The sequence below is a fragment of the Accipiter gentilis genome, chromosome 25, assembly GCF_929443795.1.
Source record: "Accipiter gentilis chromosome 25, bAccGen1.1, whole genome shotgun sequence".
Classification (NCBI taxonomy): domain Eukaryota; kingdom Metazoa; phylum Chordata; class Aves; order Accipitriformes; family Accipitridae; genus Astur; species Astur gentilis.
This window is the reverse complement of record NC_064904.1, coordinates 4,497,083-4,519,929: the sequence shown is the minus strand read 5'-3', so window position 1 is coordinate 4,519,929 and position 22,847 is coordinate 4,497,083. Positions and strand designations below refer to the sequence as shown.

At 43.0% G+C, this 22,847-nt stretch overlaps 1 protein-coding gene across 1 annotated transcript; it reads right to left on the bottom strand.

Moving 5' to 3' along the window:
• Window positions 1–9: 9 nt before the first annotated feature.
• Window positions 10–9,581, bottom strand: CALM1 (calmodulin 1). Its single transcript, XM_049828418.1, has 6 exons — window positions 9,402–9,581; window positions 6,314–6,344; window positions 5,173–5,316; window positions 2,963–3,069; window positions 1,356–1,491; window positions 10–1,132 (listed from the first exon to the last, which is right to left on the bottom strand). The coding sequence occupies exons 1-6, from the start codon at window positions 9,402–9,404 to the stop codon at window positions 1,104–1,106; spliced, it is 450 nt and encodes a 149-aa protein (XP_049684375.1). The 5' UTR covers window positions 9,405–9,581; the 3' UTR covers window positions 10–1,103.
• Window positions 9,582–22,847: the final 13,266 nt, after the last annotated feature.

Genomic DNA, 22,847 nt, shown 5'->3' with positions numbered 1-22,847 from the left:
GTCGTAATATGAAAGGCAAGCACAAGTTCATTTATTTATAGCAAAGGTCTTGGGTTACAGGAGGTCAGTTCTTGCCATCTTGAAAAGATAGGGGATAACTTATTGCATACATGTGCATTATAATTTAGCAGCAAGTCATTCATAGAAACACTTCCCTCCTACTGCTTTTTTGGTTTATTATCTCAATTATATATATATTTTAGCTTTACAAAGCATTTAACACCACCTTTAAGTTAATGGTCTTTTATTGGAAAAAAAGACTAGCATTTACAACTTGGAATGGACATAAATTGTAATATCTTGAACAGCGATGTTGATAGTTGTGCTGAAGTCCACAGGCTACTCCGCCAGCTCCAAGTCATGGTACAGAAGGTTTTAAAAATATGAGAGTCCAAAGATGCTCCCTTGGTGAAGGTTTCTTTTAAAAATTTTGTGAACGGTAACAGCCCGACACCCGTTTCACTATAGTGCAATGCAGACAATGTTAAACCAGTATTTTAACACAGACATGCCATCCATAGTTAAGATCATCATATTTTTGGAGCACACTGCTACGTACAGGAAAACCATTCAACCTTTAGGGCATTTTCTCTAAGTTTTGCATCCTTCAACCATTTTGCTGCATACCATCCTGAGGTATAAACCAATTTTAAAGTAAACCAGCTATGACAATTTATACTACAAATTGAACTAGAATCCACTGTTGAACAAAAGAGTGGATCCTTTAGGTTGGTTTTTTTTTTTCCTTTTAATACAAATGTCTGACTGTGCTCAATTGTCAAGCTGCATGCATGAAAAACTGGCCAGCCCAAACAGTGTAATAGTCATTAGCAAATGGAACTTTTGAGTTCACTAAGTGCTTCCTTTTTTTTTTTTTTAATTTTCAAGGTAGTACAATTATTTATATTGTAAAACTGATGTTTAACTTTATCTTTTGGGGACAGGACCACCAACCATTACATGCAGTTTGTGGACAGAAGGTATTTTGACATTCAGTTTTGCTATACAGAAACAGAATGAATAAATGAACATTTTTTTGCAAGAGGTAAGTAAAAGATTCAATTTGATTCTTCTAGAGGAAAAAAGGTGTAAAGGAGGTCTCTTCACTTTGCAGTCATCATCTGTACGAATTCTGAAAAGATAAAAAGCCACTGTGATTTATTGTCTCCAGAGTGCTTAAACTGATAAGTCTCAAACATGTTTGACAAAGTCCCCTTCACTGCATCTAAGTTTTTGTCCACAGAAGTAGACAACTGAATAAACTGGTGTCTCAAGTACTAGAAATTAATACCCTATGCAACAGACTTCCACTCAATCCCAGTAATGGTTTTGAGTCAAGACAAGCATCTTTTTACCTTCATAGTTGACTTGCCCATCCCCATCAATGTCTGCTTCTCTGATCATTTCATCTACTTCTTCATCTGTTAGCTTTTCTCCTAAGTTTGTCATAACGTGACGTAATTCTGCTGCACTGATATAGCCATTGCCATCCTGTGAGGAAAGAGTTGCACAAGATCACAATCAACAATCCTGACATTTCCCATAACTGCTTCTGAACTAGCCTTATGGCACTTGGGACAGATATATAGACTCAGTACACTGTATAACCCTACAATATGTACTAGTCCATTGCCTTACAAAGCATGCATGCCACTGTACCTTTCTATACAATTATTGTACTGTAAGAGTAGCTGCATGCCTTATTTGTAACTGTGGTAAGGTATTTTTAATGCTTTTAAAGAGCTTTCAAAAGTAAACCCAGAAACAAAGTGGTTTTTGTTTAGGGCCTGCTGCCTAAACAAGGAAAAAAAAAAAAGACCAATTTCCCCACCAGCAAGAATAAAGTCAGCTTTCTCTTTCATGTAATACTACCGCTATAACCAGACTGCAGGTGGCTAGGTTAGGCTTCTTGGATAAGACGATATAGAACAAGCCTTCAAAGAAAGCATTTAAATTCTACTCATAAGGAGTTGTGAAAAGCTTTGTGGGGGGGGAGGGGGGGAAGACACTTCTAAGTCAATGTTCCCATTAGTAATATCCAAACCTAAAGCTCATCCCTAGCCATCTCAGAAATTGTCCTCATCCATATACAGGAAGAATACACTAGCTTAGTGCAGGAGTTCATATGGCCATCACCAGTAGATAAGCTACCTCAGTGGCTTTAAACGCAAATCCAGTCTGCAGAAATAACCCCACAGGGTAGATGTAGTACTAACCAAACAACTGAACACTAGCACATTTTCAGCTAGTACTAGGGTCTGCCTCTTTTACCATAAAAAGAAGTTGTAAGGCCTTCTTCCACATATGCATGTGCATCAGCTTAGCAGCTGCACCAGCCATTACTCAACACAATTATCTCATAACATCTGTCACATCCAAGCAATCCAAAGAGGGGAATCCCTGTTCTAGAAACAATTGACCTTCACAATGTATGCCCAAGTATCCTTAAAGACGACTGAGGTAGTTGAGCTCTTAAGTTTTCCTGAAAGCAACCTCAAAGTCCACATCTTGGAAATGGAACATGCAATACTTCATGTCCCTCTAAATACTGATGACATCATCTTAGCTTCAAAAGCTTCCATAAAGTACTATAAAACCTTGTGCATCCATGCAAACATTTCCCCATTCCCCCAAAGTCAGAAGGTATAGAAAAATCCCACCCCTCCCCCCAAAAAACCCAACACCCCACAAGCATCAAGTTCTGCTACTCTCTGCTCTTAAGAAAAGGCCAGAAAGTTTTCCTCATGGATGAACCTAAAGCTTAGACCTGCTGTGTAAAGCAGGTAGAACCAGCCTGCAACAGTCCTGGTTCTGCTCCCAGAACAGACCCTGCTCTGTTTCCAATTCCTCTGCTTCTACTAGAGGACTTTTTTCTCTCTTCTTGTCTAGAAGGATGAAAACACTGAGGAAAAAGATTATCATCATTACTACTTCTAAAGAGTATTTTTACTTTTATTAATACCTTGTCAAAGACTCGGAATGCCTCACGGATTTCTTCCTCGCTGTCTGTGTCCTTCATTTTTCTGGCCATCATGGTTAAAAATTCAGGGAAGTCGATAGTGCCATTGCCTTAATGAAAAGAAACTTCCAAAAATTAAACTTCCATGCTTTTCTTTAAAAAAAAAAATAATCTGGCATTTAACTTAGCCAGGGACAAGACTGACAGATCCTCTGTAAACCATTCTTATAGAAGAACTGGATCTTCTCCCTAAATTACTACCACTGCCTTTTTGCTATTACAATGTGCAGTAGCCACTGTCATTGCAGTGTTTCAGCACAACCAAATCAACTGTTGCCTTCTCTCTAGGTCAAGCCATACCATTTGCAGCCCAAGTTGCAAGTAAAATGTCAGTCTGATGCTTCAAGGTTAACCAATACTAAGACTTATCTTCACTTCAAATCACTCCCCAAAATAAATCATTTAGTTTCTTTAGAATTTCCAATTGCTATGGGAGATTCCAGGAAGGAATGTATTATAAAGCTGGCACTATAAATCCAGGATATCTAAAATTTGAGAAAACTACACTTCAGTAAGCTGCTCATAAATACTTGTTCTTTGTTAAAAATCAAATTCCTCATCAACATGTTGTACACCAGAGAAGTAAAGAACCATTTTAAGGGGCAACAAGGATCTTCAAATTCCCATGACATGAGAAAAGCTGCCATTATTTGGTATTTCTGATAAGCTTAGCAGTAGGTATTCATATAGGTATTTCACTGTGAAACTGAAAAACCCTAGTAACATCCAGGCCTTACCCCTAAGACTAAGTTCTTGACTCAAAGTAAGGATTCAAACTTCAGGCTGCTCAAAGCTATGAAAAAAATGGTATTATGAATAAACAAGTTCTTTAAAACAGCAGAAACTAGGTTTGTATAGTCAGGATTCACCCCTATATGCCTAAAACCCCCACATTAAATAGTTCACTGTGCAACTAAGATCTACACACTGCTTGAGGGAAACGTACAAACTCATTGGGTAAGTATAGCAAAAAAAGCTAAATAAAGGCAGTTTAAGAAAACCTTTGCAGTTTAGAGATTCCAGATTGAGACATACAGAGCTATTTATCATCATGGCCAGCTTTATCTACGAGCTAAATCCAAATACGGGTCTTGTACTCAGCATTAAAAAAATCCTCAATGAACATGAAGAATAATAGCAAAGCATTCTGCCATAACACAAGTTTAAACAGATGGGCAGGTATACTTATCTGAAGTCCTCAGTCTCCCTTCATTTTTAATCTACCAGTGAAGTATTGTGGACTGCAGCCTAAAGAAGCCACTATACACAAATTATGCATAGCACTGCAAACCCTGAAGTTTTTCCAGTATCTGCATCCAAGAGTTAGCAATTAAGGTCAACTTACACTTTTAGGAAAGTAGTTGTAATTAACGTAGTCTGATAATCAGATAGTCTATACTCTTGCCAACATACTTCCACTCTTCTTTTACAGAGATATGAGAGTCAAATCACTACCACAACCAACATGCAAGATCAAAGCCTTGACATCGCTAAGCAGGGGAAAGCATTCTTCCTTTTTGTAACTGCTAGCCTGTCAAATCTCAGAAACAAAATGCAGAGTTACCCTTACTGGCATCCATTTAAAATAATTCTGATAGACTTGATAGAGGAAGGTTTTTCTGCTTTTGCCTCCAGTCCCTCTCCCCTGTCTATCAGTGATCTAATAGACTACATTAGACTACGCAATCTCTCCCTGTTGTGTTTTCAATTCTTGGAAGTTTAGCTCTATTCCACTCCTACCACATTTTTGGCCTTAGACAAAACCACAGACATTAATACAGCTATTAAGACCAACATGGGCTGACGAAACATGTATAGAAAAGCTGGGTGGAAACACAGGTTAACAGCAGGTCAGGGCAAGTCAGATTGCAATAGGAAGCCTATGACCCATAAAATATTAAAGACAAACAGCGTAACTTTCTCTGCCCATCCCTTTTTTTAGATTCTCACTAATACTGCTAGCATCTTTGACTGCTGCGCAGAGATCAATCAAAAAATTGACAGCCCTCTGAGTTTAGATTCTATTGAGTATTTTGAAACTGCTTCAAGAGATCCATGTCACAGAATCTTCTCTACGCAGTCCAAGCCCAGGTGTGGAGGTCATACATACTCAAGATGATCACAGCACTAGTAACTATCTTTCCAACACTTACCATCAGCATCTACCTCGTTGATCATATCCTGCAATTCTGCTTCTGTTGGATTTTGACCCAAAGACCTCATGACAGTTCCCAGTTCTTTTGTTGTGATAGTACCATCACCATCTTTGTCAAATAGGGAAAAGGCTTCCTTGAATTCTAGAGGCAGAAACAGTCCCAGTGTTTAGTAACATCAACAACATGAGAAAACTGCATACTAAAAATCCACTCCACGGACAATGCCTGGTACAATTTTAAGTAATGTTTCATCTAACTGTCCACGTATTGAGAGAATTAACACTCTCAGATATTAATAAAAAATTACTTACAGTACCAACACATAATTTGCATAGTATATTCAAACTTATTTCATGTGGCTATTATCTGCATTACAACATCATCTTGCTTGAGGCACAGTTGCACCATAAACAGCAGCTGCTTGGGCTAAGTGAAGGGACCCACTGGGTTCCCTTCACCATTAACAAACTTACAGAAACAATGAGTGCTGTCATTTACAACTTATTTGTAAGGCAGCAGACAGTAAGAACTGATGTCAGCCACAAGTGGGTGACTGGTCTCCAGAAGGTCAAATAATGCCCCTTCTCCTAAGCAGTTTGAATTACAGACACTCTGTTAGAAGTTATTTACAAGACACTGGCTTATATTAATGTGTAATAAATCCATTTTAGGTTTGTTTGTTGCCATTTCATTTCAAGTTTATCTTCATTTTATTAAAAAGAAAATAGTACCTAGGTCTGCTTTGACTCCAAGTTCACTTGAGTCTAGCAATTATTTCAGTTTGCAAGAAATCTAGAAGGACTTGGCTCAAGTCTGAAAGTCTAAAAAAAATCATTATCTGTAGTCCAAGGAACAAGCAGTCTAAATTAAGAGGCAATGAACCAGTAATCTTCTGGAATGTTGTGTTGTGTTTGTTATTGGGGTTTTTTTTGTTTTGGGGCGGGGGCGGGTGTTTGGGGTTTTTTGGGTGTGTGTTTGTTTGGGTTTTTTTAAAGTGCTTTTTTAAAAAAAAGTGTTAGTACAGATTTGAAGTTGTCAGAAAGCTTTTTTTTTCCCCCCCCATTATGTTTGACATAATATATTTTCTTTTAGTCACAAGGAATTAGGGAAAAAAATAATCATTTCTCAAGACACTTACCAGCAATCTGTTCTTCAGTCAGCTGATCAGCCTACATGAAGAATAGAACATTTTAGAATATTGTTTACCTCTAGCTATGGCAAGCCACAAGACACTTCCTTTAGATTTCAGTAGTCACTTATCATTACTTTTACAAAGCCACTTCCAACCCCTGGAATTCTGCCTCTGCGAGGAGATTCCACTCACCTACACCATGCATCCATTTCCAAAAGCATATAAGCTAACTTGTTTTGAAACTGCCAATTTGGCCAAGTGAAGGACGCAGGCCAGGCTCCTTGCAATTGGCCAGAGAGGCATGAAATCCTTAATGACATGTGTTTGGGGTTTCACATCACATCAGATGTGATTTCCAGCAATATAGTGACCCTAATACTGCGTGGGGGTATTTGCACATTAGCAGACTAATGACAAGCGTGCCACCTAGTGATCTACCACCACTGAAGTCCGCCCTCCCCCACCACACTGCATCGAGTATTAGCCTACGGTAACAGAAAGGACTGTGCTGTGATATTAGGAGGCATTCCTACTCAGCGTTATGGAAATTTTTGCCATCCCTGACAAAGAAAATGCCAGTTTTTCAAGCATTACGTTATTCTTCCATTCAGCCAAGCAATTTAAGGTGCCTCCCCACACTGATGTGCGGGTTGTTTTATGCATCATTTTAAGTGGCAAGATTTAAAATGCCTGCTTGTGACCTTCTGTACATCAAGAGGCCACTGCTGCATCCAAAGGTATACAGCTCAGCGGGCAACTAAATGGGCTTTCCCAGAGCTTAACTGTGCTAACCACATCCTTCCAGAAGCCTCTCCCTTCTGTATGGATAGAGCATCACAAAAAGCTCGCTGTTTGTGGACTCAAATGAGCTAACCCGTTCTTTATGGAAAAATATAATTTTTCCTAGTAATTAAAAAAGAAAAAGCACCTGGATTTTACACACCTAGTCACAGATACTAGAGAATACAAAGTACTAACTCCTTTTAAACTCACTTTATTGGATAGCTTTTACTAATAGAACAGACAATTTCTTAGGTCAGAGAAAGCAGGCATCTCGTAACCCTTTTGTCCTAAAATACTATTATTCAAGTATAAAAACCACTTAACTGCAGTAAAGAATAATGCACAGTGGAACAGGGTAGGATTGAAAGCTGCTGTACACAGATTTCACCTGTGAATAGGTGTTGGGGTTGTTTAGTGGGTTTTTTTATGTTTTCATGTATGTATGTAATGATTAAACAATTCCCCATACGCGGGGGGGGGGGGGGGGGGGGGGTAGAAATGCTAACAGCTAGACAGTTCAAATTTAATAAGTCGTCTTTAATAACAGCAGAAAACTCGTGTTCCAAATCCAGTTCGACTCTCTGCACTCTATTTGTGATTTTCCAGAAAATGCGAGGTTTTACTTAAAGATTATACAAGGAATTTACATAACAGACTCAATGCCCTGCAGAACAGGAAACAGAGCCACACCTCGGCAAAAAGCCTCCAACCAGCACCGGCTCATTGCCCCATTAGTCGGAGCTCTCTGGATGTTTCTAAAAATCGGATTTCGAATTAAAAAAAAAATAAATAAAACCACCAAGTTCGCACACACGGCGATGCCAGAAGCACGCAACCCGCCCCTAAACCGCCATGGGGTTCACCTTCCCAAGCAACAGGCACCACCGTCGCCCGCTCGCCAGAGCTACAGGACAAAGGTACCCAGGGCTGGAGCCATCACCCCACCCAGCCAAGTCATCAGATCCCGTCCTGGTGATGTCAGCCTTCCCCGACGGGAAGGGGAGATGGAGAGACAGAGCCGAGGAACACCCAGATTGCCAAAATGCGATTAGAGGTCAGCCTGCAACTGTTCCGCCGCTCTCGTAGGAAGCGAAAAACCGCCGGGAAAATCCCAGCCCTTCCTCTTGCCCTCTTTCGCGAGGAGTCCGGGCCGGCACCGCAGCGCCCGACGGCCGGGGGACGAGGTGAGCTGCTCCCGAAGCCCACCACCCACCGGCGCGTTTCGCAAGGCGAGGCGGAGGCCGGCATCGCCCGGGCCGGGGGGCGGCAGGCTCCCGGCCCGCCGGGCGCAACAGGCGCCCTTCCCGGCCACGGCCGGCAGCCACCCAACTGCTGCAGTGCGTCCCCGCTTCCCCTCCCTCTCCAGCCGCCGGCCACACCACGTCCTCATCCTTCAGCCGGGAGGGCGCCTGTGCTCCGCAGCCAGCCCTCCCCATCCCCTTCCCTCGGCGGCGGCGGCTGGGGGGCAGCGGTTCTTCCCCCGCAGCCCCCCGGGGGAGAGGGAACGCTGCGCTCCCCCCGCCGAGCCTCCCATGCGGGCGTTGGGCCGTTTCCAACCGAACAGCGCGCACTGCGCCCCGGTCCGTCCGTCCCCCCCCTCCCCCCAAGCCGGGGGGTGCGCGCGGGGGCCGGGGAGGAAGAGGAGGAGACATGATGTAATGCAGACACCGATGGGCTCCGCCGCCGCTGCTGCGTTTTTTTGGGGGGGATGGGGGGATGGGGGGGGGGGGGCGGGCGAGGGCGCAGTAGCTGCAGCGCGGTGCCCTCCCCCGGGCCGCCCCCCCCGCTCCCTGCGCAGTGCAGCTGGTGCCCGAGCCGAGCGGGATCCCCGCCCGCAGACCGGCGCCCCGCCCGGCACGGCCCCCACCCCGCAACGCGCGCTGCCCAGCGGAGGGGCCGCGGCCCCGGGGAGACGCGCCCGGCCCTTTCCGGAGGGGAGCGAGCGCCGCATGCGGGGGAAAGCGAGGCGGGGCCGCGGCGGGAGGGCGCGGGGCCGGGGCGCCCACACGGCAGGCCCCGGGGAAAGGGGAAGGAAGCGGCGGAAGAGGAAGGGCCGCAGCTCCGCGGCGATCCCGCGCAGCGCGGCGGGGGGGGGGGGCGTCCGCAGCCACCAGCCCGCTCGGTCCCCGGGGACCCGGGCGGGAAGGGCTGCGGCCTCCCGCCGCCCCCTCCCCGCGGGGCTCTCTCCCCCCCACCCCCTACTCCTCCCCGGAGAGAGCCCGGCTCCACCGGCCCCATCGTCCCCGGCTCCGCAGCGAGCCTCCTGCGCGCCAGGCACCCCGCACCGCGGTCGGTCGGTTGAGCTACCTACCATGGCGCGGCGGCGGGCCCGGCGGCGGCTGCACGAACTGCGCGACCACGAGCGGCGGCGGCGGCGACTGCTGCTGCTACCTCCTCCCCGGCGCGGCTCGGGGAAGTGCTGGGGGTGTGAGCCTGCGCCGCCCCGCTATATATGTAGGGCTGTATCCCTCCGCCGGAGCGGGGCCTTTTTCTCTCCTCCCCGGCGCGGTATGTGTGAGGGTGACTGCGGCGAGCAGCCCTGCCCCCTCCGCGGCCCAGCCCCTCCCCCGGCGGGCCCGCTTTCCCCCCCCCCGTCCCCCTTTCTCCCCCCCTCCCCCCCCCCGCTCCGCAGCCCCGCGGCCGCTCGCCCCCAGAGGCGCGGCCGGCGGCCGCCTGCCCGCTGCGGGAGCGGGGGCCGCGGCGGGCTCCAGCCCAACGGTGCACACCCCCCCCCCTTCCTCCCGCCGTGCTCCTCTCCCCTTTCCCTGTCTCCTCGCCCCCTGAGGTAAGAGCCACGCAGGGACAGGCCGGTGAGCAGCCCCCCCCCCCCCTCCCCCGCCCGAGGGATAGGCCCCGCTCCCGGGGCCACAGGGCTTCAGCCCGCCATCCCGTCCTTCCCTCCGCTCCCAAGCCGGGCGGCGAGGGGCGAGGGCAGCCCGGCCCCGGCAGTGGCCATCTTCCGCCGAGCGCTGGTGCCGGCGGAGACCGCGGCGGGCGGCCGGGCCGGCGGGGAGAGAGCTGCCCGCCGCGGGGCTGCGTCACTGCGGGGACCCCGCCGGCCCCGCGTGGAGGCGTCTCCCCATCTCCCCGTCGGTCTCTAGGCTGAGACCCCCGGGCGTGAGGGGAATCTCGGCCGAGTTGGTGCTTTTTTTTTTTTTTTTTTTTTTTTGTAGACAGCATCCCCGCAGGCGGTGCGGTGGCCTGCCCTTCCCCGGGGAGCCCGGAGCAGCACCTGAGAGAGGATGATGGCACGGGGCGGGGGGGGTGGGGGGTGGGGGTTGCGTTAATAAAACATATTCTTCGGGGAAATCTGAACGACGAGGGGGCTACGACAGAGACTGTAAAGCCGGTATGCTGAAGCGAGCACAGCTGCTGGTTTTTCATCGTAGGGCTTTGTCAAGCACCAAAATCTAGATGACAGTAAAATTCAGTTGACACTGACGTGTCACTTCAGCCCCTTCTCAGCAGAACGGCTGTAGCCTACGAGTGAGAGGCAGCAAAAGCATGTCCTGAGGTCAAATGTTTTCTTCATTTCTCCTCTGTCTGGTCTGGGTTTGAGGATTTTGTCCAACTGATAATAACCCAGGTAAATATTGTAGTATTCACACTGCACCTCCTTTAATAGGTATGGAAGCACAAACAAACATGGACCCACACCGGAATCAAGGATTTTGCTTCCATTTATGACAGGTACCCATAGATTTTGAGCTTGCTTGTAGTTAAAGATATTTCTAGTTAAGGTTTTAGTTTGGGCCTCTCTCTGGAATGGGAGGCTAGCAGTATTTCCAATGTGATCATAATTCTGACGATCTGCTTGCAGTATAGCACTAAGTCTTTTAAAATACATTTTTCTATTTTTCTGAAAAATCGTGTACTTTCAGTGTTTGAAATAAAGACATAACCAGTTGGTTTCTGTTTTAAGAATTTCAGTAGTTCTGCCACTGAAGTTACAATTTATTTGCTTGCCTTTCTGGAACACAGTGATAGGTTGGCAAACACAACAGTTACCTGTTTACAATCTAGAAGGATTTCTCAAACAAAATAGTGCATTTAATGTGTCATAGTTTGGACCCCAAACCATCCTAACATTTGTGTAGGAACTAGTGTATGAAATGGTGTCAGAAGCCAATTTGTAGCTGGCTAGTCTGAAAATGATAGGTTTATAGACAGCTTCCATTTTAGATGCAGAATGCCCAGCCTCCTATTTTTAATATACTTCTTTTTTTTAAACTACTAAGCAGTGACATTGGATTTTTATTTTATTTTTTTTTCCTATGGAAGAACATGCAAATTGACCTTTTGTTTTCAAACCAGACCAACAATTTTAAGCTCTTATTTTCCCAGCTTAATTTCTTTCTGGAAAGCATGGCACAGTGTTTGATTGATGTGGGCTACAAGAGCTTTTGCTTGGATAAGTGAATCTTGGAACTCCCCGAGTCTCACAGGGATGTGTGAAGAACAATGTTCATGTACAAATCATTTACCTCATTGTGCTCGTCTTATACAGGTGAAGATCTCATTATTGAAACACTGAATTCTGTATAAATATTGGGCAAATAAATTTGTACAATTATCTCGCAAAGGTAAATAGCTAATGCAGTCTCATGGTCTTTGGCCAAAATGTTTCTAACATGGAAGGCTGAAGGTATTATCAGGAGAATAATCCTACCGACATTTAAATGTGACGGTTTAGAATGTGGGTGCCTTACTTCAGTCTCTTTAAAGTTAATTTTAAGTGCATGTAATATGTTCTTCCATTGATCCAAACCTTCACTTGTTAAAAAGTGAAGGGATTAGATTTATCTGTTGAAGACAGACTATGAGACAAGTAATTAAAATTTATGTAGATTGTCTTACAAACTATCAGCATTACAGCGTTCGGACATACGTGAAGAAACTTGGAAATGTGAAGTAAAAAGCCACTCGGTCACATTCAGTGAATGTTGCCAAAGATTAACAGGGCCTTTGAGTAGAAGGATTGCTGTGCATTTATTCCTTTTTCTTTTTTTTTTTTTTGTGTCTCCTTTTGCTAACTCTTGATGGTTCAGTCTAATAATTTGTTTATATTAAAAATTGAATTTTAAAATAAAGTTACTTTTAAAGTAGTTTGGAATATAGTTACCTTGCTTTATTTAAGAAGAATTTCAGGATGATCAGTTAAGGTGCCACAGTTAGGTTCTGCAGTAGTTTCTGTATTTGAAAATATTTCACAGCTAATGCTCCAAAATAACATTCTGACTAAGGGGAATTTTTTCCTAATTTGACATATGGCAGTGATAAATGTAAACAAAACAGAATACTAAAGTTTTGCTGCTTATTTAATGTAGAAAAACCTCATCTAAACTGGCATCTGCCTGCTCCTTGTAAATTTGCTTTCACTCAATTGTACAGCTAGATTTTGATCAGTATTCTTTGTTCTCTTAAAAATTACATTCAGTTGTGGGCAGGCAATAAATGCCCCTGTCATTCCAATGACATACAATGTCAAATGATTTGCCAGGATCTTCTACAGTCTCATCCAAAGTCTCCTGGATCTCGGTGGGAGCTGGGCTGGGCCATGGAATTACTCAGTATTTGTGCCTAAAACCATAGAACTTGGCCATCCCATTGCTACAGAGCTTTTTTATGATCGGAGGACTATGCGATAGCTATTAAGATTAATTTCTGATTGGGTATGTTTACTGTTCTAAATTATTTTACTCTCTATCACTAAGCATGCTTTTGTTGATTTGTGTTTAAGCTGTAATATTCACAAAAGATTATTTTATACATTTATTAGCTGCAGTGAAAGACTTGCAACCATTCTACCTACTATTACATTTCTAAATTTTGCCTTAACATGACAGTAAGGTTACAGTGTTGGTCTCTGTTTCTGTGGAGACTTAACATGTCCATTCTTTGGGAGCAGCCTAAGATACAGGGAGGAATTCTGTTAAGAACTCAGAAAAATAAGAAACCTTACTACTTACATGCAAGGTGTGCTTTTCAACCTTGGCTTTGTTAACGTAAGCACTGAAGAACATGGCCTCATACATATCAATCGTTTTCTCATATTATATATACATAAGTTAAAAAAAATCAAATTTAAAACATTTCACAGACATCTGCCCTGGGAGAATGGATGTGAGAACAGATGGACAGTAGTTTGTCACATCATTTAATGCACAGCTGGGAGGCTGATACTATGGCGATAAGCATAGATAACCAGTATATAATAAGTTAGAAGTGTAAGAAGCCAAAATCAAGTATATATGTGCATGCAACATCTGTGCAACTTGGAACAGATTCATAATTAGTTTTCATGGCTATAATATTGCCAGTTATATGTGTGAACTACCCAAACTGGGTTTTAATTTGTTGTACTGCTTTTCAGGTCAATTGGAATTCTGTTGGTATATCAGAAAATAGTTTTTCACCCTCTCTATAAAATTCTGTTCCTAGAGGCAATTTTTGGGGGGAGACCGTTTTCCACAAAATTAATGTTTCTAAATGCCATTGGCAGCTGTGAAAATCTAAGCCAGTATCCTTATAAAAATACTCTATGATTTTCACTAAGATTGCAAATAAGTGGGTGGAACTCCATTGAAATAAAAAGCTAGAACAGAATTGGATTTCACCATATTTATACAAGATGTGAAAATAAAAATTGCTTTAATCTTAACATTTAATTTTCTAGACCTGATAGCTCTTTTAAATGGGAACATACACGTTCCTGTAGATCAGTTTCTTTTTTGAGAGAGAAGAAAACCAAAACTCCCCAATCTTTTTATATGCTCATGATTTCTTTATATTTGCCTCATTCCCACTAGTGTGTATCAAAATCACATACAATTATGGATTTTCACTGAGCATTAAGCATTAGAAGGCCATCTACGTAATTTAATAATAGTAGTTGCTACCTATGTTGAGTGTCATCTTGTAAAGTTTTAGATGGTGATATGAAACTGATACAGCCGTCGGTTAGAACTAAATTATTTACACATTGCAATTAAATTAGTGAATCCTTTTCTATGTAGCTATGTAAATCGGCATCCTTGAGGCCCAATAATTTGAAGTGTTTCATGTTTTAATCTTAGGGCAGTTTGAGTTGGGAACCTTAAAGATCCAATCTTAAAGACTTGCACAGATGGTAATTACAGACCTGCTCCCATACATAAACCCAGTTATACATCTTGCAGATTAAACATTATAAAATAATTATTTAAAACCAAAGTGCTTTTCCTTACTTTTTTACACTTGAAATGTAAAATAAATGAAAAAAGAACAAAACTTTTCCACAGTCTTAAAAACCCCAATCTTTCTTCATAGTTCTATGAAGAGTTCTCTAGAAACATTGGAGTATGTGAAAACAGGATTTTCCTTCTCAGTTTTTGTAATTGCCAGTTTCATAGGAAGGTAAACATTGGATGATTCATGATATAAACAGAAGTTACTCTTTCCATTTTTCTGTTGTTTATGTTTTGTTATTGTTAGTGTTTTTACAGATAAAAGCCAAATTGTATCCACTATTTTTCAAGAATCAAATGCAGAAGAGGACAGAATATTTATATATGTGTCTGCTAAGTATTTAATATTTTTACACAACATTGTCAAGCATACCTAGGTCATGCTTCTTCACTGTTGGGTACATGTGCGTGAACTGTATTCCCTGATGACAATTCCAGTTAATACATCTGTCAAAGAAAAGTAATTTATTTTTGCCACAAATATATTTTAAAATATTCTGTATAGAAAGATATGTATGAGAACGGTCATTCTAATGATAGGGAAAGTTCTGTTTCTACTTTCAGTAGAGGGATTCCTCAAAATTTTAAATGATACAATGTAACAAACAAACAATTTTTAGTCAGATTCACCTTATTAGGAATAGCTTGAGGTTGCATTTCATTTCTTAAGAATATGCTGGAAAGCTGTGTGGGCCAAAACCTGGTTTACTCTACAGGTTCAAATTTCTGTCTTAGAACTAACAGATGAAAGCTGAAGAGCTGTTGCTGTTAGCTACAGATTTTGAACCAACATATAGAGTATAATGGTATAATAAACAATGGTAAACAAATATGCTTCAGAATTTAGAAGAAAGGTTGGAAATTAGTTCATTCAACTCCAGTACCATTGTTTCTCATTTTGGTTTGTCCTATTTAACATAGAAAAAAAAAACCTTTGAGGATACTCAGGATTGCTCTTTTACATAATGGAAATTATTAAACGAGCCATTTGCATTGTTTTTTACACCTCTCCTTTGTCCATGAGTAATTCATTTTCATCTGAATATTCCTGTGGGGCAAACTGGGACATTAATTTTGCAATAAAAGTCCCAGCTAAATTTAACGAATATATATATGAGAATATATATGACAGGCATGTAAAAATCCACAGATACATCCTCTAATGGCCAAGTCTCCCTTACTTAACCACAAATTGTAATTTTGTAGTAGGTCTATGTTAAAAAAAAATTCTTTGGGTTGGGTAGGGCTGTCATAAGTCTTCATGCTACAGCTAGAGGTAAAAAATTCAACAACTCCACATACACAGTTCAAGGGTGATCATAATTTTAAATCAGAATTGTAGTTTCCGGTACAGATTTTCAGCAACTGTAAACATGCCCTGAAGTCAATAAATCCATGTTAATTTGCATCAGTTAGGGATTTATTCTTCCCTTCCTTTCTCTCACACACCTGAAACACGAGGAGTTTCTATCAGTTTGTCAGATACCTTGCGATAAGAAGCTACAAGATCAAAACCACCTGAGTTAATGGATGTCAAATACTGCCGTCAAGAGACATCCAGTATTCTAATCTGCCATACTATGGAGCTGGCCTGAGGTGAGAAGTATTATGCATGCATACCAAATTACAGATGCTGGAAGCCAGAATCATTGCCAGGCGATACTCTTTTCATTTGTCTTAAGTGCATGAAAAAAGCTATGGAATCATTACACTTCTTCGGACAGCTATTTTATGTTGTTTGTGCTTGCCATCAATAGTAAACCCACCTGATAATGAAATAACTTCTCAAACTGCCTGATCACCATTTTTGGGGGGGAAAAAAACCCCTAAGTTTTTCAACAACCTTGAAGAGAAGATGTGTTTCTAGTATCAGTTACCAGAAGCTGTAAAAATAAATTCCAGTCTCCACAGCCTGTTGCTGGAGAGCTTGCCCCTCCCTCGGGAACCTGGCATGGCAGTACCTAGGAAATCCTCTACTGAGGTCTGAGTAGACTTTAAAATTGAAAACAATTTTTAAAACAACAGGAACATCTGATGCCTCCAGAATCTAGGTTCTGATATCCCCCTTGAGGTTTCTCTTTGATCTGGTTCTTTGTCTAGAAGTTTTTACCTTTGCGGGCACTAGCACAGGTGAAGTCCAGCCTCTTAAAATGTCTGACCCTTGGAGCATGCATGTGCCTCTGTCCTAAAGCACCTCACATCATTGTTGAAATTCCACCAAGAAAACACATCTTTCCATGTAAACCTGGAAAACAGCTGTCCCATGGGGCCAGCTATTCTTCCCAACGTTTTTGTGAGGGTACAGTTCACATCACCTACCTAATTAAATCTCTGTTCTGCCTGCCTTATTCTGAAGCTGTCAGCTTCTGTGAAGTAAGAATATGCCTAAAATCTGGTCTGTCCCAGGCATCTAGCACTTTGTGCACACCTTTCCTGGCAAGCAGCATTGACCTTCCCCACAGTATGGCTATTTGTTATTATTTTTGTGGTAGCAGAAGTATGCTAGATGCTAATTAAGTACTTATATTTAGTAAGTGCACTGTTATGTGCTGGCTGTGAAGCTGTCAGCAGCACTGTTAAAGAGCACAAGCCTAACACAAAGGTGCACTGCACCCAGGATGGGATTTTTATGCTATATAGAAGGGAAGTACATTTAATGAGTTTATTTTGGTTAGCCTTCAGTTTAGTTTCGAGTCTGCCAATACTGACATCATTTTTCCAAGCAGGGAGCACCATCTAAGACTTCTCTGCATCACTATCCTTGGGGTGGGCCTGTGTGTGGGCTGATGCAGTGCTCAGCACTCCAGATCATTTCACTTTGGCATCCATTCTGCTTCTGCTGTCTCTATCTCCATATTCTATTTTAGGTGCTTACAGAGCACCAATCTCCTTAACTAAAATATAACTGAAACAAGATATTCAGCATCAAATAAGCAAAAAGCAAAAGACTCAAAATAGTCTATTTTGTTATTATTATGGGGTTAAATCACTTAAGCATAGGTACCTTCCTACTCCTCCTCCCACTTCTTTCTTTAGTTTGTCTCATCTTGTTCTCTCCTCAGGGATGTACTGCTGGTCCACAAGCTTCTGCAAAAAAAAAAAAATGAACTCTGTTCTGTCATGGGTCCATGGGTACCAAGTAGTCACCTAGCTTAATTCTTGCAAAAAAAAAAAAAAAAAATTATAATTTTGGCTGTCCTGAGATCCTTGCATCAATCGCTTAGCCTCCAGCGGGGCCAGGGACCGTCTTTTAGAGAGCGAACCTCTTTAGGCGCCCTTGCCGGGCCCTCCTGCAGGTTGTTCCAGCTGGACGTTCGGTAAGGTAAGGGATCTCTCACCGCTGTCCCAGGCCAGCAACTACAGCATTGCGTTGCCCTGAAGACACAGCTACATCTAGACCTGCACTTCAAAGTAAAGTGTATTTATTACTTGGTCTGTGGGTATGGGGAAGGGGGTGGATTTTCAACCAGGCATCCCAAAGGAAGGCTAACTGTCGGTATGCTGGGGACTTCAGTTTGTTACAGGAGATGTAAGTCATCTGGTAAGACACCAGGCTTCCCTTATCACCCGCCCCTTGTTAGGGGGCTTGCATTTCTGCGGTCAGCGCTGGGGGTACTGGTCGTCACTCTCAAAGGTGCTATGGCTGGCATTCACAATTAGCTGAAAGCCATTGCAGGGCTCTCAGCTGTGTCTCTAGCAAATGTCATTTACCGGCTTGGCACAGACAGCTCTGCAGCTCCTCTGGAGGCACTTCAAAATTTGCCTGACTTGAGACTTTGGCTCGGCTCTGGTGACTCTCCAGGCTCCCGGTCTCCACGCCAGCGACTGCTGATGGCGACTCGCATTGTAACAGCAGGGGCCCGGGAGGCACAGCGCAAAACGCTTTGCTTTCCCAGAGCCTCCCGAGTGAAACTTTGCCCCCCCCCCTTCCCCGCAGGCAGCGGGACCAGGGCGGGAGGGCTCTGCGCTGCGCTCGGCCGGGTCGGCGGCCCTTTGCTGCGCGGGGGAAGGCGGCCGCCGCGCAGCTGGCCCGGCGGCAGCACCCCGCTCCCTGCCGGGTCCCGCAGCGCCAGCGAGGGAGAGGCAGCGGCTCAGGCATCGGGAGCAACGCTAGGGCAGCCAGGGCACCTCAGCCAGCCAGCCAGCCAGCCTGCCTGCCTGCCTGCCTGCCTGCCTGCCTGCCTGCCTGGCTCGGCGGGCAGCCGCCGACAGCCAGCTGCTCGCCTGCGCCTTCGCCGGCAGCAGGGCCTATATCCTTTCGCGGAAGGTTACCGTGCCCTGGCACGGTGGCCCGCGACGGAAGCGGTACTGAGGCATCTGAGGCAGCACTTTGTCAAGGGACGCCTGATTGGCTAAAGGGACTCTGCAATGGTTAGCTGGTAAGAGTCAAGCCCTCTGATTGGTTGCGTTGTACCTGCAATGCGTCAAGTGAGGATGCTGGAGTGCGTGTACTGGAGGGCTTCTGTGGGGACGGACGCGGCCGGCGGCGGGTGTGGCGGTGGCGGCCGCCCGGAGCCTGGCCCTGGCCGCGCCCGCAGAGGCTTGCGAGGTCCGCAGGGCTCTCGGCCGTTCCTGGCAGTATGAGTAGCCCTAGCGCTAGATTTCCCGCCTCTTCATGCTGCTGCTCCTGCTGCTGCTGCTGCAGCTTGCAGCAGTAGCAGTCACTTGGCTCGTGAGCCAGAACTGCCAGGAAGAAGCTTTTCCTCAGTTACCTTTTAGAGCCGGGTTTCTGTATCAGAAAGGCAAAGCCTCTTTTCTCATTCCTTCTCCGTAACGCAGGGTGACAGAGGACAAAATGTGGCAGTACAAATTTGCTTATTCTGCCCTTCCACTGTGAGTGTGAGAAGCATTTCTTGGACTGCTGCTCGAAATGACAGTTTGAGTGACAGTTGGAGGAGGATATGCGCGATAAAGTGATGAGTGATTTCTTAAACATCTTGCTGAAATGCTGCAAAATCTTTTCAACACAAAGAGATGCTTCTGCAAAATTAGACCCGAACTGTGAAGCTGTGGAGGGGCACGCAAGGTTGGCCTGCCTCTGCCTGGGACTTGTGGACATTTTTGGGTGTCTAGGGGGCCCCTTGGGCCTGGCCAAAACCCCCTGCAGCCCTGTTGCATAAGGAGCTGCAGACATGCCATAACCACTTGTGTGGGTTTTTTTATATGTCTCTAATTGAAATGAGTATGGATAAACCAGAAGCAAACAAATAACAAAGCCTTCTCTGCACCAGTAAGAGGCTTACAGGACTGCTTTAAAAACAATGGGAGTTTCAAACCACCAAAAACTTCCTGGCACATCTGTGAAGCTAGATACAATAACCGTCTAAACGTAGGTTACAGACACTCATAATTTTATCTAAATTCTTCAGTATTTCTGTTATTGGAGTGTTTTCATTGCTCTTTTTCAAAATCCCATTCTTGAAGAGTGAGTCAGCAAGAAGCCTGTGAATGTGTCAGGGAGCAGTATTTTAAATAAGGTTTCACTGCTAAGCAATTATTAAAGAGCATGTTTACATATGAAAAAATAGCAAATTTGCATATGAACATAATGGCCCGATTTCTTGACTCTAGTGAAGTTTTCTTCCTAACTACAGTTTTCAGGATAACATTCCTGATGTGCTATTGGAAGGATTTTGAGTTAGATTCCATGGTAATTTGTTTCCTTTATTCTGTTTGCTTGCTAGGAAGTAGAACACTTTTTATTTTAAAATTACTGTGATTTCCTTTTCACAGCCTTACTGAGTACAAACTGCTTTCCTGCTGGCATGAACACTTCTTACTGTCTTTTTTCCAAAGAATTCTTTCAAAATATTAAAAACAATCTAGCCGCTTTTCCTTGTAGTCCTAGCCAAGTGGAACAAGTGCAATGAAACCTTTATGGGAAAATTATATGCCTGTGTAATTATAATTACAACATTTATGAGTGAGGGTTTGCTAAAGTGAAACATAAAAGAGATTGCAAGCTCATTCCGTTTCTTACTTGGTCATTTAAAGTATGATAGCGTTTTCAAAAATTCACGATTGAAAATCTTAGGTCTAAACCATTTTCAGGTCTTAACAAATGGAAAGGAAATGGCTATAAAGCACTGGTAAAGGCATCACAAATTATTCTCCAGAACAACCTTAAACATTGTATATTAGTAATAAAGCCAATTTGTTGTATTAATTTATTACAATGACTGTACAAATAATAGAACTACATTCATGTCAGAGAACCTAAAAAAAGCTTTTAGAAGTGACATCATCATTCAATGAGAAATAAATATACCAATTTCAGGGCTAACAAGTAAATAATTGTTGCTCCAAACAGTCTTCTGGAAAGCAGACTGTTTAAAAGGTAAACTCGAGAGCTTTAGTGTGTTCAGAACAGCAATTATATTCTAAGAATTAGCTTACTTTGAGCACAAGTTGCTGGAATGAATCAATGGGAATAAATACCAATTACATGTTTATTAGAAAGAGCTACATTGATCAAGTTCAGGTAATTCCAAATCAATCAGCTCTGAGCGATAATGCTACATTTTATTTTTTTTTACGGGTGCTCTACGTAGGCCATGTCCAAAGCCATCAGTGAGTATGGGAAAGGTAATACAGAGTAGTAAGCAGAGTTCATTACGGTTCTAAATATAACACATTCAAAACATTCTGACTAATAACATGCACCATCCGCTTCAAGCAACCATTTTAAAAGCAATGTATTTACAGCAATGCCATTACACTAGCATCTGTTAAATATATGCAGGTCTGCCATCTTATGGAGCCTGAATGGTACTACCGAATAACAGAGTATGGAACTACATGTTCACGTTAAAAGAATAGTTTGAATTTTTTCTTTTTCAGATAAAGTGTCCTTTCTTCTAAAACTTGTGCCATTTTGACTCATTGTTTCTATTTGATATGTGTATTTATTGCATTTATATATGCACGCAAGTATACACGTGTAAACACACAGTAAAATAAAGGCATTACAGTTGCACGTTCAAGCATGGAAAAGCTGGGAAGTGTTAAAGTTGAAGTGGGTTGTTTACATTATACGACAGCCTTGAACAACATCATCCTGTGCTATTTTTTCCTTCGGGATCACTGTCTGATTCAGCGTTCAGGTTAGACGGTGCTATTTAGTGAATAGCTGTTCAGAATTTTGCTTTAGCCTCTTTGTTTGGAGTGTGACTATCCTGTATTTGCTGCAAGCTAGTCAAGCCCTATTCTAAAGACAAAATTATTAATTTCTATGTGGGCTTTTCTGTAGCTGTTATTAGAGTATTATTATGAACAATTTTGAATGAAGTTTCTACAGGCCAAGGCAGACAATCATCGTGGAAATTTTCAGTGCAAGTGATTAAAGTTTGGCAAAGCTATTAAAGTTGCTAAAATGATGCTCTTTGTTTGTTTGTGTTTATTTTCTATTTTTATAAAAGCTGATGTCAGATGAACTTGATAAGTGACTTTTGGGTCAGCCAAGAACAAATGCACAAGAACACAAGAGTGTTATAATTAATACATCAAATATTATTATATGTTATTTTCTCTTTAACTGGTGCAAATTTACTTTTAGGTGAAAAGGATTCCTCAGGAAGACCTTATTACTTTGCTTTTGAAAAGTTTGAGGTGAGTTAGGAAAGTGGTTGATCTAAGTGATTGTGACTGTGATACCATCAGATATTGCAGTGGAGCACTTAAGATAAGCAAATTGTCCAGCATTCAGTGAAGTTTTGCAGACTTTTACCAGTTGCTGGAAAACTTGGTAGCACCTGGAATCTAAACACTTAGGAGAATGTCTGATTTCACCGAGTTGTACCTGTACTAGAAAATACATTATATTTTCTCCATTTAGTGTCATTTGCAAATGTTCACATCTAACCTGATACTCTTGCTGGGAAAAGACACTGAGCACAAACTGCCATTTAGATTACTGTGAACTGAATTTGATGATGTGAAATACTACTTACCACCACAATAAAAGTCTTAGCATAATTGGTTCTGTGTAAGAACAAATGGAGTCTTCACCTTGTTGGTTACTTCCCACTTATAAGAAAGGTTTTCTCCCCCATTTGATCTTGCTTGATTGTGATATCATATTTTCGCATGTGTCAGAGTCCAATACTCTCTGACCAGGTTCTTTTAGATACTCCACATGAGAGTTTTATGTTTAACATCAAATTTATTTATTTTGTATATTCATTGTTACATGAGTTTTTGATTTAGAAGAGTGATACAGCAATGTACTGAAATCACAACACAAGGATAAATTAGCTGTTGCAATATACAGGTCGATCACAATAAAAACATAATTCTTGTTATGGATCTCTATGCTCACCATCATGATGCTGGGCATCCCCAGTCACCAGGAAGGAGTACAGGAGTTGAAGCCAGCTCAAGCCCATTGCTTTCTCCAAAGTGCATGTTGGTTGCTCAGTTTCTATACTCTGTTTTTGGCTGAGCCTTGTACACACTTCTCCCATGCCATTTTGGTCTGCCTAGCTCAAGAAGACATTGTTCTCTACTAGTTATCTCAGGGGAGGCTGTTTATA

Excerpts from the sequence above, each read along its gene's own strand:
- CALM1 (XM_049828418.1), bottom strand. Across the intron at positions 1,492-2,962 it reads CATTCCGAGTCTTTGACAAG|GATGGCAATGGCTATATCAG; the intron begins GTATTAATAAAA and ends CTTTCCTCACAG. Across the intron at positions 1,133-1,355 it reads TGGGCAAGTCAACTATGAAG|AATTCGTACAGATGATGACT; the intron begins GTAAAAAGATGC and ends TTATCTTTTCAG.